Raw genomic sequence first — 13865 nt, 5'->3', positions numbered from 1 at the left:
CTCCTGTGTCAATACTACTACCGGTAGCTAGGATCGGGCAGACCGGAAGTCACTCGTGTAAAAATACGGTGGATCCGGTCGATTTTCAAACTAATATGCAATCGTAACCCACTTTTTGAGTCCATCAGATTTCTTGAGTGGTAGTTCGGGGCACAGTTGACTTGTCTTTGTTGATTTATTGCTGTCTTCTCTGCTAAAATAATCACCAACACGTCCCCGTGTTCAATACAAAACTATCCTACCACAACAAAACAAGTAGGAACTAAGATTCACATAGGAACTAAAGTTATACAACATAAAATATATACAATATAAATGAATACTACATCACATTTGTAAAATATAAACACATAATAAAATAAATAATTGCCCATTTAAATAAAATAAATTGAAATGAGCTAAAACACCTGTAATTAAATAATAAGAATAATACACACATCCTGCTTACACAATTAAATTTATTAATTTCCGTGTGGCGCTTTAACTTAAGAAAATCCACCAATAAAGCTTTTGAAAACCGTTCATAAGAAAAAAAAATGTTTCATTGAGGCATTTCATTTGTAAAATACATGTTAAAATCTTTGTCATTGGGATTGCTTTTCTCTTTAGCACAGGACTTCTTTTTTCTTCTTTCTTTCAGAAAGAAAGCTGACCAATACGCGGGGTCTGAAAGGCAAATTGTTGTTGGATTGTCTTTAAATACCCACTACTTTTTGAGCAGAATTCTAGCTTTGTATAGGCTAATGTTACTATTGTTGAAAGCACAAAGGAATGTAATAAACAACTAGCACATTTATATTTTGCATTTTGTTTTCTTACTGTACCGAAAATTAACCGAACTGTGACCTCAAAACCGAGGTACGTACTGAACCGAGATTTTTGTGTACCGTTACACCTCTATCTATTACTAATAATTCAAAAACAAAATCCTGGATCCGTTTTTTTTTTTTTTTTTTTTTTTTTTAATTTTAGATAGACTATTCTTTTATTTGGTAGATGTAAAGTGGATGAATTGATGGAACATTATTATTTTAAGTTGTTGAACAATGAACATGTGCGCAAATATGGCTCTCAATCAAAGCGTAAATACAGAGTTGTGACTCCTGACGCTGAAATCGTGCATCCGAACTGTTAAGTTAATGCAATTTTTTAATTGATCAATCCTGTTAGTAATGTCTAAGGCTAGGTTCATACCGCAGGTCTTAATGCACGAATCCAATTTTTTGGGTGTTTTTCCGTCTAGGGTGAGGCATTAACTTGACGGTCTGAACGGGAAAAGTTGCATAATGGTTGACCATTTCAAATCCAATCTAGGTCACTTTCGTATGTGGTTAAAATCCGATCCGGGCCACATTTTTCAGGGTGTGGCTGCGGTATGAACTGTCAAGTCCCCCAAATAGTAATTCATGCAGCAACTACTTCAGCAAAGCGCGAGAGAGACGGGGTGATACGGTAGCTGTGCAGCTGTGCATTAGCATTAGCGACTAGCTGGAACACAGCTTTTGGGGAAAGAAGGGGGCATTACAAGAGTCATAAAAAAATAAAATGGGATAGGATAAGGCTGAGAATGGTCGGTTTTCTCTCTGCTCCAAATGAGCAATATTTCAAGATTGCTTACACAGCCAATAGTCGGGGCAAACTGTCTGTATGTGCATGTGTCATGCACAGGCAGTGCGTGCAAACTATCAATCCATATAAATTTTGAATATAAGACTAAACCAGGATTATCTATGTCTGTTGACGTTGAGCCAGCATGTGTGGTCATTTGTTTTGATGCTCCTGCGCATGCGGGTCAGTTTGTTCAGCGCATCTCGGACTGCGAATAAGTGTGAATGAGTCATACTTAAACGGGCTCAATGGACAAAGGCAGTCTGAACGGGCACGCCACAAAAACAGATATGACAAAAAAAATCAGAGTTGTGCATTAAGACCTGCGGTATGAACCTAGCCTAAATGTGTTTTGCTTCCGATTCTATTGCACTTTGATGTCAAAATTCAGTATTTCTATACCTCAGTGGCTACATTTGACACTTTTATTCTGATTAAAAGCCTGATCGGAATAAAAATGCTTCATATATACACACCCAATTGGAAACACTGAACGAGAGGGGTGTCTTATATCGATTAATAATTCCGATGGGCGCGTATGAAAATATTTTTCCAAATTTCCGAATAAACAGTCTTTCCCGCGCATTTCTGTGGTGTCAGAAGGCCTATATGTGTTTCTGCTAATCCCGGAAGCTAGTAGAAGCAGAGCAGGCAGAAGATAGGCAACAGTAAATTGGTCTGTATCCGAGACAAATATGTTGCTGGAGATACTAACATATCTTAAAACTCTTGAAAAAAATAAGAAAAAGAAATAATGAAAGAAATAATGCAAACTTTTAATGTAGAAATGGACAGAGTGATGTTTTGTTGACACGGAAGGCAGTACTGTTTCTTCTTCCACTATATTTATATTATATTAATATATTATATACTGTATACAGTGGGGAGAACAAGTTTTTGATACACTGCTGAATTTGCTGGTTTTCCCAATTGCAAAGCATGTAGAGGTCTGTAATTTGTATCATAAATTCTCTTCAACTGTGAGGGACGGAATCTAATACAAAAAAACAGAAAATCACGTTGTATGATTTTTAAATAATAAATTTGCATTTGATTGCATGAAATAAGTATTTGATACATCACAAAAATCGAACTTAATATTTGGTACGGAAACCTTTGTTTGCTATTACAGATACCAAACATTTCCTGTAGTCCTTGACAAGGTTTGCACACACTGCAGCAGGGATTTTGGCCCCCTCCTCCATGCAGATCTTCTCCAGAGCCTTGAGGTTTCGGGGCTGCTGCCGGGCAACACGGACTTTCAGCTCCCTCCATAGATTTTCTATCGGGTTCAGATCTGGTGACTGGCTAGGCCACTCCAGGACCTTAAGATGCTTCTTACGGAGCCACTCTTTAGTTGCCTTGGCCGTGTGCTTTGGGTCGTTGTCATGCTGGAAGACCCAGCCACAACCCATCTTCAGGGCTCTCACTGAAGGAAGGAGGTTGTCAGCCAAGATCTGGCGATACATAGCCCCATCCATCCTCCCCTCAATACGGTGCAGTCGTCCTGTACCCTTGGTAGAGAAGCAGCCCCAAAAATGATGTTTCCTCCTCCATGTTTCACGGTTGGGATGGTGTTCTTGGGGTTGTACTCATCCTTCTTTTCCCTCCAAACACGACGAGCCGAGTTTAGACCAAAAAGTTCAATTTTGGTCTCATCTGACCACATCACCTTCTCCCATTGCTCCTCTGGATCATCCAGATGGTCAGTGGCAAACTTCAGACGTGTCTGGACATGCACTGGCTTCAGCAGCGGGACCTTGCGTGCGCTGTAGGATTTTAATTCATGACGGCGTAATGTGTTTCCGATGGTTTTCTTCGAGACTGTGGTTCCAGCTCTCTTCAGGTCATTGACCAGGTCCTGCCATGTAGTTCTGGGCTGATCCCTCACCTTCCTCATGATCAGTGATGCCCCACGAGGTGAGATCTTGCATGGAGCCCCAGAACGAGGCAGATTGACCGTCAACTTGAACTTCTTCCATTTTCTAATAATCACTCCAACAGTTGTTACCTTCTCACCATGCTGCTTGCTTATTTTCCTGTAGCCCATCCCAGCCTTGTGCAGGTCCATTATTTTATCCCTGATGTCCTTAAACAGCTCTTTGGTCTTGGCCATTGTGGAGAGGTTGGAGTTTGTTTGTTTGAGCATGTGAACAGGTGTCTTTTATACAGGTAACAAGTTCAAACAGGTGCAGTTACTTCTGGTAATGAGTGGAGAACAGGAGGGGTTCTTTAAAAAGAACTAAGAGCCGAAATATTTACTAGTTGGTAATGTATCAAATACTTATTTCATGCAGTTAAATACAAATTTATTATTTAAAAATTATACAATGTGATTTTCTGGATTTTTGTATTAGATTCCGTCCCTCACAGTTGAAGAGAACTTATGATACAAATTACAGACCTCTGCATGGCTTGCAAGTGGGAAAACCAGCAAAATCGGCAGTGTATCAAATACTTGTTCTCCCCACTGTAGATATATTTGGTCAATTTGTACATGTCAAAATATTTTGTTCTGACCAAAAGTGTGATGCATGAACATGCAAGTCCTTTTGGATCAATATTTTTTGTGTCCTTGAAAACTGCATCCTATCACAATTTTAATCTGAAAATTCATTGGATTAAGGAAATTTTGTCCATGTAAGCGTAGCCAGTGACATTTGTGATGCTATAAGTGGTGTGAAATTCTTCTGAAAATTAATGATCAAGGGAAGGACAGTTAAATGACGAAAAAATAATTTGTTTTATAGCTACGAAGTAGGAAGAATTCCACATTTAACGAGCTATTTATTTGTTCCTTTGTGCTGTGCGGAAGAGGTAACACACACAAATCAGAAAAGAGGGAGAAGCATGCTAAAAGTTAGGCAGTCTATCATGAAGCACTCTTCTACAATTTGGGGGAGTAAGAGCACGGTCACCGTTTTGCCTTGTTACTAAGCCAAACCTCCAATGACCTACTTTCATTCTACCTCAATTCATCCACCACTCATCTCCTCTCACATTCACAGCTAATAGACTATGACTGCATTTGCACCGGGAGCGTGAATGGGATCCACCAATCACAAGTCACACGATGCTCAAATGGTCGCACTGGTGACCTTTAATCTAGAGTGTAAGCTATTTGAAAACGACATGTTAAGGGAAAACGTGGCTGTTTGTTCCCAAGTACAAGCTGCATTTTAGGTCAAGCGCATGTTAAATCGTTACCCCTCAGGCCATCGACAGCCTCCCCCCAATCCAAAAACAATTCAATTACGGAGGGTGCAGCCAAAATAGCGTAGCAGGAAACATTTACTACAGTGGCAGTAATTGTGTTTGGATCCCATTCCACAGGAAGTCATTAACATAGATTTCAAGAATATCTCGATCATCCAAGTTATGAAAGAATTTCCTCCTCCGGCTATGATAATATTTGTGCTGGTGTCAGGATGAGGACAGAGCGCATCGTAAAAGGGAAGGAGATGCGGATGATAAAAGAGTGTCTTTCAAAGCAAAATGTTTTACGTTCAACTTTCTGGGAGCAAAGTGGCTTCTCTGCCATGTTAGTTTGGGGTGGAATAAAAAAATCACCAGCATCAACTGCTGTACATACAGTCAAATCCATAAATATTGGGACTTTGGCAAATTCATTTGCTCCTATGTAGCCAAATGCTTCATTTTCTACACGCGAAAGTAACCAAAGACTTTTTTTAAGGCAAGCACACGGAACGTTATACAATGATCAAATCAGTCACCTGACCTGAATCCAACCGAGCACACATTTAATTTGCTAAAGACAAAACTGAATGAAAAATTGTACAGGCACCGAACGAATAATTTGCGGTGTTAGCGGTTAATCAAGGACATCTTCACGAGTTCAAATAACTTAGAACTATCCTTTCATTTTGATACAACCAAAAACTGTTACCACACTAAAACTAGGTACTACAAATAGCACAGGACCAGGTATGGTCTAGTTTTGACTATGGCAAAGATTCAACAGTGTGCGAATTGTGTGGGATGTAAATGTTGGATTTGTTTTCATCCAAACTCAATATAACAAAATGCCTCGCATAGAGTAATACAGGCGATCACAGCACGCTTGAGAGGATGGCGACCCTGGAAAACTTCTCATGGCTTTATTTATTTTGTAAGTAAACTCTTTTTAGACACCAACAATCAATCTGTAAAAGTGCTTTTTGAAAAAGGCCTGAGAGAGGATAAAACAAAAGTCATTGCATTATTCTTCAGCACAAACGTGAATAACACCAGGCCAACAAAGTGCAGATAACTTCCAGCTACATTTAAACATCCTGACTTAATTGTATGTCTCTCTTTCTACGAAGAGGAAGCACATTACACACACATTCGATTTTGACACTCACCATGTGCTAGTCCCCAAGTAGCCTCCCCATGTGCATCTCAGCCCCTGCATGAGCGAGGCGATGACTAGCGCAGGTCACGATGGGCTTGTTTACACATTACAGACCACACAGACAAGAGACTCTTGTGACGGCATGTGGCGACCATGTGTGTCTCAATTACTGGCAGGTCGTGACTGGTCAACCGCCGCCTGAGATGAGAGGTCCACGGGTGCGCCAAAGGGGTGCATCCATCAAGGTGGGTTGAGGACAAACGGATTCATGATCTTAACTAAATCAGGAGGTAGAATGCGGCACCTGATTGCTCTGCAGACCAAAATGAACGAGCTGTTTCAAAGACCGACAACAAAATAAGAGTGAGATCACAGTACATGCCTCCAAATGGGGCAAATGTGTCAAGCAGCCAGTAATTCAAGCTCAGTTGGCTACTTTTTTTTATGGTCAGCTGTTCTTAAAAAGACAGCAGCATGTGGAGTAATTAGTTGTGTGTACACCTGCTGTGATTTGACATGCATCTTCAAAATCACCAATTTAAATTACAACCCTAACACACAACACTGCAGCGGAGTTGTCTCAAATGAACACTAAAAACTGGAGTCATCTCGGGTAAAAATGCAAAAGCAGTGAAAAACAGTCTATGTGACCACTAAGAAAACAAACAGTACAACTAAAGCGCTAACGAGCGCTATTACGGCAGCCCTAAGTGGGCTGACCGACAGTACACACACTCTCCTCTCTCACAGCTTTGATCACACCTAAAAACCTCACACCTTTTACACACTCAGCACAGCCATTGATGTTCTACAGGCAGGAGCGGATGGGAGCTTGCACGTGTCTATCATGTTCAGTCCTTTACTTTGAAAACAGAAAGCACCATTATCTTGAGGATATTTGCTACTTTTGGCCTTTTAATGGACTGATATGTTATTATTACATGGTGATGCTCTGAGAATACGACACATTTCATGTTTGCATTTACATGGTTCCGTCTTGGTTCCGTCTCCATTCGAACGATGTCACAATTCCGCGTGAAAACGATGTAGTATTCATGCCAGGCCCTATGGGACAGTACAGTTTTGCAACGCAACAGCCAATGATACACTTTCTTGACAACAACAACCTCCTCAGCCCAGAAGACAACATTCCCGCCCACTCGAGGCAATGGCGTCTGCAAGGTTTATTTTCTTTTACTTCAAAAGGCACAAAAATGTGAACATAAAATATATTTATATTAAAAATGTTATAAAAACAGTATAATTAAAGCCAGCGTTCTGCAATGTTTGCTGTTTTGAATGTTTAGTAGCAGCGACTGTGCATGCCCAAAGTGACGTGTGCGAGTGCTGACGTCATCGGAGCGAGAGCAGTGGGGGCCGGGATCAAAAGTTAGCGTTTTCGCCTTCCGTTTTCGCCATCATCGTTTAAAGGCGAGGCCATTCCGCAACACAATTGTTGCATCACCATGTAAACCCTCAATGATGATAATAGTTGTCAGCTTTCTTTTTGTCAGCACTGGAAAGCACTACTTCAAGAAAAATCCATTGTAAAAACAAAAAACACAGGTCAAATTGACAGTGAAATACTGGCAGATGTTGTTGCCAGAATCTTACCATTGAAAACCGGGAAAACCTTGAAAATACGTTGACTATAAAAACGCCTCAGTCACTAAGTATTCCTCAATTTTTTTTTTACTGAAAGCAATGGTATAGTAAAAATGGAATCATATGTATTTTATAGTGTAATCATATGTAACAAGTCTTGATTGTGGTGCTGAAATCACGTCACATCTTTTTCCTGTGGTCCTCCACCTCTTCAACCCAGATTCAAAACCACATAGTTATCTGATCAAACATGCTACCTACTGAGCGACTGCAAACCAGTTGGAGCAAGTGCTATGCATGTTATTAGGAAAAGGTTAGCTAAACATCACTCTTTAAAGAACTTGAAAGACTGTACTGTGTGATGGCTGAAGTTTGGTTGTAGTTGTGCCGGTCACCGGTTTCAAGGCATACCGTATCAAAACATCAAGGTTTCAAAACCACAAAAAAATTCCGTCACACCGTCCCTAAGGTGTTAGCTATTTTTTATCTCCCAAAAATGCATGAAGAAATCCTTCACTTGCAACTGTAAGGCTCAACCCTCCCCCAACGATTGTTGCCCAGTGTCATTGAGTCAGATGTGCTACACGATGGCTGGAGGGGGTGAAACTCCTGAACTTTTTTTCCCCCATCGAAGAAAACGGAATCGCAGGTATGGGAATAATCTGGCTGCAGAAAAGTTACAGACGAGCACAGCTTAGAGGAGGAGGGCCAACCGACATGTAAAACATGTGGGGCTGCAGCTATCGAATATTTTAGTAATCCAGTAATCGACTGAATATCCTATCGATTAATCGAGTAATCGGATAAAACATATATATTTTTAGGTGAAGAGCATTTATAAATATACATTAGAAAACAAGACATTTCATCTAATATTGAACCATTCTCAGTCAATCAATGTCTTTATTTTCGATGTACATTTTTGAAAACAGCCAACAATTGCATCTCAGATGTAACTAGAATAAAAAAAAGACTAATTCACTGCTTTCACTAAAAATTTTTTTTAGATCTTATAAAAATATATATACTTCTTACCTAAAAATGCCATTACGCTTGATAACACACATCACTTAAAAGTTAAGTGTTTTTCCCACGTGTTTCAATTGAATTTCTATTTGTGTCAAGCTATTTTTAAGTTCTAGTTAAGTGTTAAGTTAGTCTAAACTGTAAGTCCTGATAGGATTTTGAGTTTTTGCAGTGTTCAAAATAAATGAATGATACCTGCTGTATTGGAGCACATTAGGGACCAGTGCTAATTGGTGTTTTATCCAGCAATGACTACTGAGCTAAAATTGACAGTTAGCATTATTAAGTTTTTATTTTACACCCTCATCACTCTACAATGCTATGTTTTCACAGATTAAATCAAGCCTGTATGTAAGACATGTTAGCCATGCATCGACATTGGTCATAATTAATAGAAACCTAGCCCTCCGCAGGGCTAACGTTACGCGAGCGAGTGACAGTAATGTTAATCTTATTTATTAGCGCTTAGAAGTCTACTGCTTTAAGATGGCGGCTATTTACTAACGCCGCTGACTGTCATTTTGCATCTAGTTCAACATACATGTGATCTCTATGAGACGCATCAGATGCTACCTGCTACCACCATAGCATCATGCGGGCTAGTTTTTAGCAACGTCGGCGTCGTTTGTAGCGGCTGTTGGCTTCAGTAATTTTTTTTTTTTTTTCTTCTTCTATGCACGTGGCATCAGCGCGTTGTCCCGCATTAAAGATAGTCCGACCAAAACGTAATGCTTAGAGCTGTCAAATTTAAATGAAAACTCAAGGTGAATAAAATTACTCGGATCAGTTTTTAAACTCGAGTTACTCGAGTTGCTCGAGTATTCGTTTCAGCTCTAAAAACATGTTTGCGGAGGGTGGCTGCCGAAGAGGCAATACCTCCAATATAACGTTGCATTTATACAAAATTAAAGGTTAGTAAACACTGTCATGAATGTTCCCACAAGCTACGAGAGTTAACTCCAGTGCGTTAAGTGTGTCTAATGGTGGTAAAACGCGTTTTTTTTTTTTCTCTCTCTCTCTCTGGTAACTTCCTGTGTTGAGAAAGAGAGTGTATATAATAATACATGATACGAGTCAAGCTTCTATTACAATTATTTTTGTCCTGATGGTAATAACGTTGAGCTGTGGCTGTGGGTTTAGGCTCACCTGAACGACTGTATTTATTTTAATTTTATTTAGAATATTTTTTTCATTTTTTTATTTTAACTCAACATTATACTTATGTTCCAATTTGCTAATATGTTTAGAAAATCCTGTTTAAATGATGTTTTTTTTTTTTTTTTTTTTTTTAATTCAGATATCTCAAAGTAACACCTTTTAGAGCTGCAATTGCAATACCGTGAAACCGTGTTAATTTGGCTTAAGGTTATCATACTGTCAGAATATCATACTATTGCCTATTTGGCTGTGCTATTTGCTCAGTAGTTAGCATGCCTGACTGCCACAGTGACAATAGGGTCCAACGCAAGGGGGAGAGTACAAAAAAAGAAATTAGTCAGTGTTGTTAATAACGGCGTTAGAGTATAACAGCGTTATTTTTTCTGTAGTGAGAAATGTAATTAATTACTTTTCCCATCTTTGCAACGGCGTTACCATTACTGAGGATGTGAAAGGGTGAGTTCAGAAAATTTGGTCGAATGAAGTGGGAGTTGTCAGATTTTGTCACACATCTGCCTGCCTGCCTGCCTGCCTGCCCTGGAGAGAGTCGAACGGGAAGAAGGAAGGGGCCACATGACGCCGTTGCAAACGCAATCATGATTGGCTAGGTGGCTCGGAACGTTAGCATAGCATTCGCGTTATTGGTTAACATTAGTATTTAGCGTGGCGAGCGTCATCTTAAACTTTTTTTTTTACATACAATTCCAGTCCAGGTAGGTACAATTAATTCAAAATGTATTGTTTTCCTGCTGAGTGTGCATTATTATCACCAAGTTGGCGTTGTCCTTGTAGACGCTACAATAATAATGTTTTTGTTTTTTTTAATTTATTACCATAAAATAGTCACTTGCCCTAAACTTTTCTTGAATGACGTATCCATTAACTTTGTGTGGTGATTTTTTTTTTTTTTTTTTTTTTTTTAATCAAAACAATTAGAGCAAAGACAGGTGAGGCAGGAGATTCGGAGCCTTAACTGCATATTGAAAAAATATATATAAACATATTAGGGGTGTGATGATGCACACACACTGGTTAGAATGCTCCCTGGACGCATCCCTCAGGAGGTGTTTCAGGCATGTCCAACTGGGAGGAGACCCCAGGGCCGACCCAGGACACGCTGGAGAGATTAGATCTCTCGGCTGGCCTGGGAACGCGTTGGGATTCTACCAGACGGGCTGGTGGAAGTGGCTGGGGAGAGGGCTGTCTGGGCGTCTTTCCTGAGGCTGCTGCCCCCGCGACCCAGATTCGGATAAACGGGAGATGACGATGACGACGACGATGCACACACGTCCGCGATTCAGTACGTACCTCTGTACCGGGGTCACGGTTCGGTGCGGGTTCAGTACAAAAGGAAAAACAAAAAGGCTTTTTCTCACAGCATTTGAAAGTTAAACTCAGATAACAGACCGCCGTTTAAAAGATGTTGGATCAACATTCCGCGGTCGATCTTATATCGTTGAATCAACGTCACTTTTGCACTCTCAGTTAATGTTGTTTCAAAGTTAAAATCCTTACAAAACCGAAACATCATTTCGATTATAAATAGTATTGGAACAACGCTGAATCAATGTTACGTTTTCGACCAAAACGCCCGCTCATCCATAATTCAATGACTTTTCAATCATATTTCCTGGTCAATCATAAATCAACTATTTGTCAACATTAAGGGATCAACTATAAAACAATGTTAACCCAACCATCGCCTGACATACCATAGAACAACATTGTTTCAATGTCACTTGCGGTCGAAAATTTTGATGTCAACCATACTGATGATTTTGATGGAAAATCAACATTTATTCAATGTTGGTCTGCTATTCGCGGTTTGTTTACGGTTACACTATAGGTGGTTTTTTTTTTTTTTGTATGTAAAAAGTGTGACATACGTTTTTTTCCCAATGAAATAATCAATTCAGTCAGTTAATATTAGCATCTTTGAAGTGAAAGATGTTATATAGAATGGATAATGTAATAAAGTGTAACAACAACATTAGTAACATCAGTTACTTTGTTAAGTAACTAATTCCTCTTACAATGAGGTAACCGAGTTACTATTAGTAATTTCTAATTGCAACTATTGCTTTTTTAAGGTAAGATTAACAACACTGCCTTTTTGTAAATAATGTACTGTACTTTGAAGTGGTGCAGCATGCACAATGTGACAAATCAGGCTTCACAGACAAAAAAAAAAAAAAAAAAAAAAAAAAAGATCAACGGAAAATCAAATACACGTTTAGGTGTTCAGGTCGATAATAACCTGAAATAAAAGAAGCTGTTTCCTAACAAAGTGTTGTACAGGATACGGTGACAAACTCTCCAAATAGATGAGAGTTGTCGAAAATACGACGTGACTATTGCAATGAGAGTGTACATTGTGAAGTGAAATGCACAATCAATTTAATCTGCAAAATAATAAAAGTGGAGTTGAATATGGGTTGAATACCTGGTCCCGTTGGATGCATGGCAGAGAGGTCCTGCGATGTGACTTGCTGTTGGACTGACTGTGTGCCATGTCTGTGGATACGACAGAACTGGACCTCCTGCGCCTTTTGAAGGAGGGGACGACGTCTTCCTTGGCTCCGCTCACGGAAGTGCAGCCCTCCTTAAGTGTCCCTTGGCCGGCCAGGAGCCCGTCAGCATACCTCGCCAGCAGGATGCCCACCACTCCCAGCAGGTAGGCCACGTACGGCCTCCAAGCGGTGCGAACTTTGTGCAGCGAGAAGAAGGAGAGCGCGCGTACGATGCCGACGACCACCACCACGGACGAGCCCCGTTCCAGGCGCGCTAGCATCAGTGCGCCGCCGGCCACGCACGCCAACACCAGCGCGGCCGCTACTTCATGCGGGCCGCCCAGGAGGCTCCGAGCCGCCGCTTCGGCCAGCTGGAACACGCTGAGGAGCGAAAGCGCCGTGCGGAGCTGCACGCCGTGGCGGAACAGGTAGACGCCGAGCCAGAAGAAAGCGCACAGGAAATCGAGGAAGGGCGAGAGCGCTGCCCAGCAAGCGAGCGGCAGCTCCGCGAGGAAGCCTGCGAGCGAGTGAGCGCCAATGCACGACTGCTCGCTGTTCCAGTGTGCGCACCTCAGCAGCAACGCGGCCAGCACGAGCGCACACGCCGCGCAGCCCACTCCGCCGCACGTCCACGCGCGGGTCCGCGCGCAGCTCACTGGCTCGCGGCTCAGTGCGCGGACGACACGTGTTTGCGCGTAACCGTTGCGGCTCGGCGCCCCGGGCCCGGAGACTTTTTCGGCGCCCCGCTGTGCAGGCATGACCACCGGAAAGGGCGCGGAGCGGAAAGGGCTCCTGTTACGCACAGGCGCCCATCGCCGCTGGACGCCTGCACGTTCCCTCCGATTTTCTTCCGAGTTGAGTGTGTCAGATGTCGCGGAGGTCCCTATGTCTACTCTCCTTTGTGGCGTAAAACACTGTCCCGTTTGTCATTGTTGCGCCACGATTGTCCCGTCCGCGTGTAGAGCCCACTCCCTACCTCCGTCACGGCGTCCTTTCCCCTCCAGTCGATTCCCCCGTTACTTTTCCGGTACAACGAAGTAGAGCCGCGTGTATGCGGGAAGCTGCAAGCTTATTTCACACCCCCGAGTTCGACACGGCAGCGCCTTCAGAAGAACACCCCCATTCGTAAAAGCAACTCCATCCGGCGGGCGTTTTACTCAGTTTTTCACTGAATGAAACCCTATTAACCGGTTGGCAAAGAAAATCACACCATACCACACCTACTTTCTGCAAACCAGTAAGCATCCCCTTGATCGCAGTGGTGCAGATTGCAGAATAAACTAATAGTCAAGTCTGAAACACAACACATAGGGCCACTGCTAGTCCTTTGATTGTCCTTAAAAAAAAAAAAAAAGATGTGTCTCGCATATTACACAAAATCACAAAACAGTTTTGAATTATGCTTTGATTAGGAATCACTCTACATTTGTGTTATAAAATTCCCTAGCAAGCATAGGCGGAGTTTGACTTTTGGGGCAGGGGGGGGGCACAACATTCTGATGATCCCAAAACGCAGTGTCAGCAATAAAATTAAGTTACAAAAATATTAATAAGTTGACACTAAGCGTTTTTTTGTTTCCCATGCATAATTCTTGAGGGGAATT

General features: G+C 41.5%; 1 protein-coding gene across 2 annotated transcripts in view; it reads right to left on the bottom strand.

The window, feature by feature from the left end:
* LOC130915755 (cGMP-inhibited 3',5'-cyclic phosphodiesterase 3A-like) overlaps positions 1–13549 on the bottom strand; it is a 144515-nt gene extending 130966 nt beyond the window's left edge. Inside the window, exon 1 of one of the 2 annotated variants that reach the window (XM_057835784.1) lies at positions 12195–13549. In XM_057835784.1, coding sequence (XP_057691767.1) covers positions 12195–13019 — 825 coding nt within the window. In that variant the 5' untranslated portion in view covers positions 13020–13549. The remainder of the gene's footprint in view (positions 1–12194) is intronic. The other variant, XM_057835783.1, reaches the window with a different exon arrangement.
* Between the last annotated feature and the right edge of the window lie 316 nt (positions 13550–13865).

The sequence above is a fragment of the Corythoichthys intestinalis genome, chromosome 5, assembly GCF_030265065.1.
Source record: "Corythoichthys intestinalis isolate RoL2023-P3 chromosome 5, ASM3026506v1, whole genome shotgun sequence".
NCBI lineage: Eukaryota > Metazoa > Chordata > Actinopteri > Syngnathiformes > Syngnathidae > Corythoichthys > Corythoichthys intestinalis.
The sequence above is the reverse complement of the archived record's forward strand: the minus strand, read 5'-3'. Positions and strand labels throughout refer to the sequence as shown.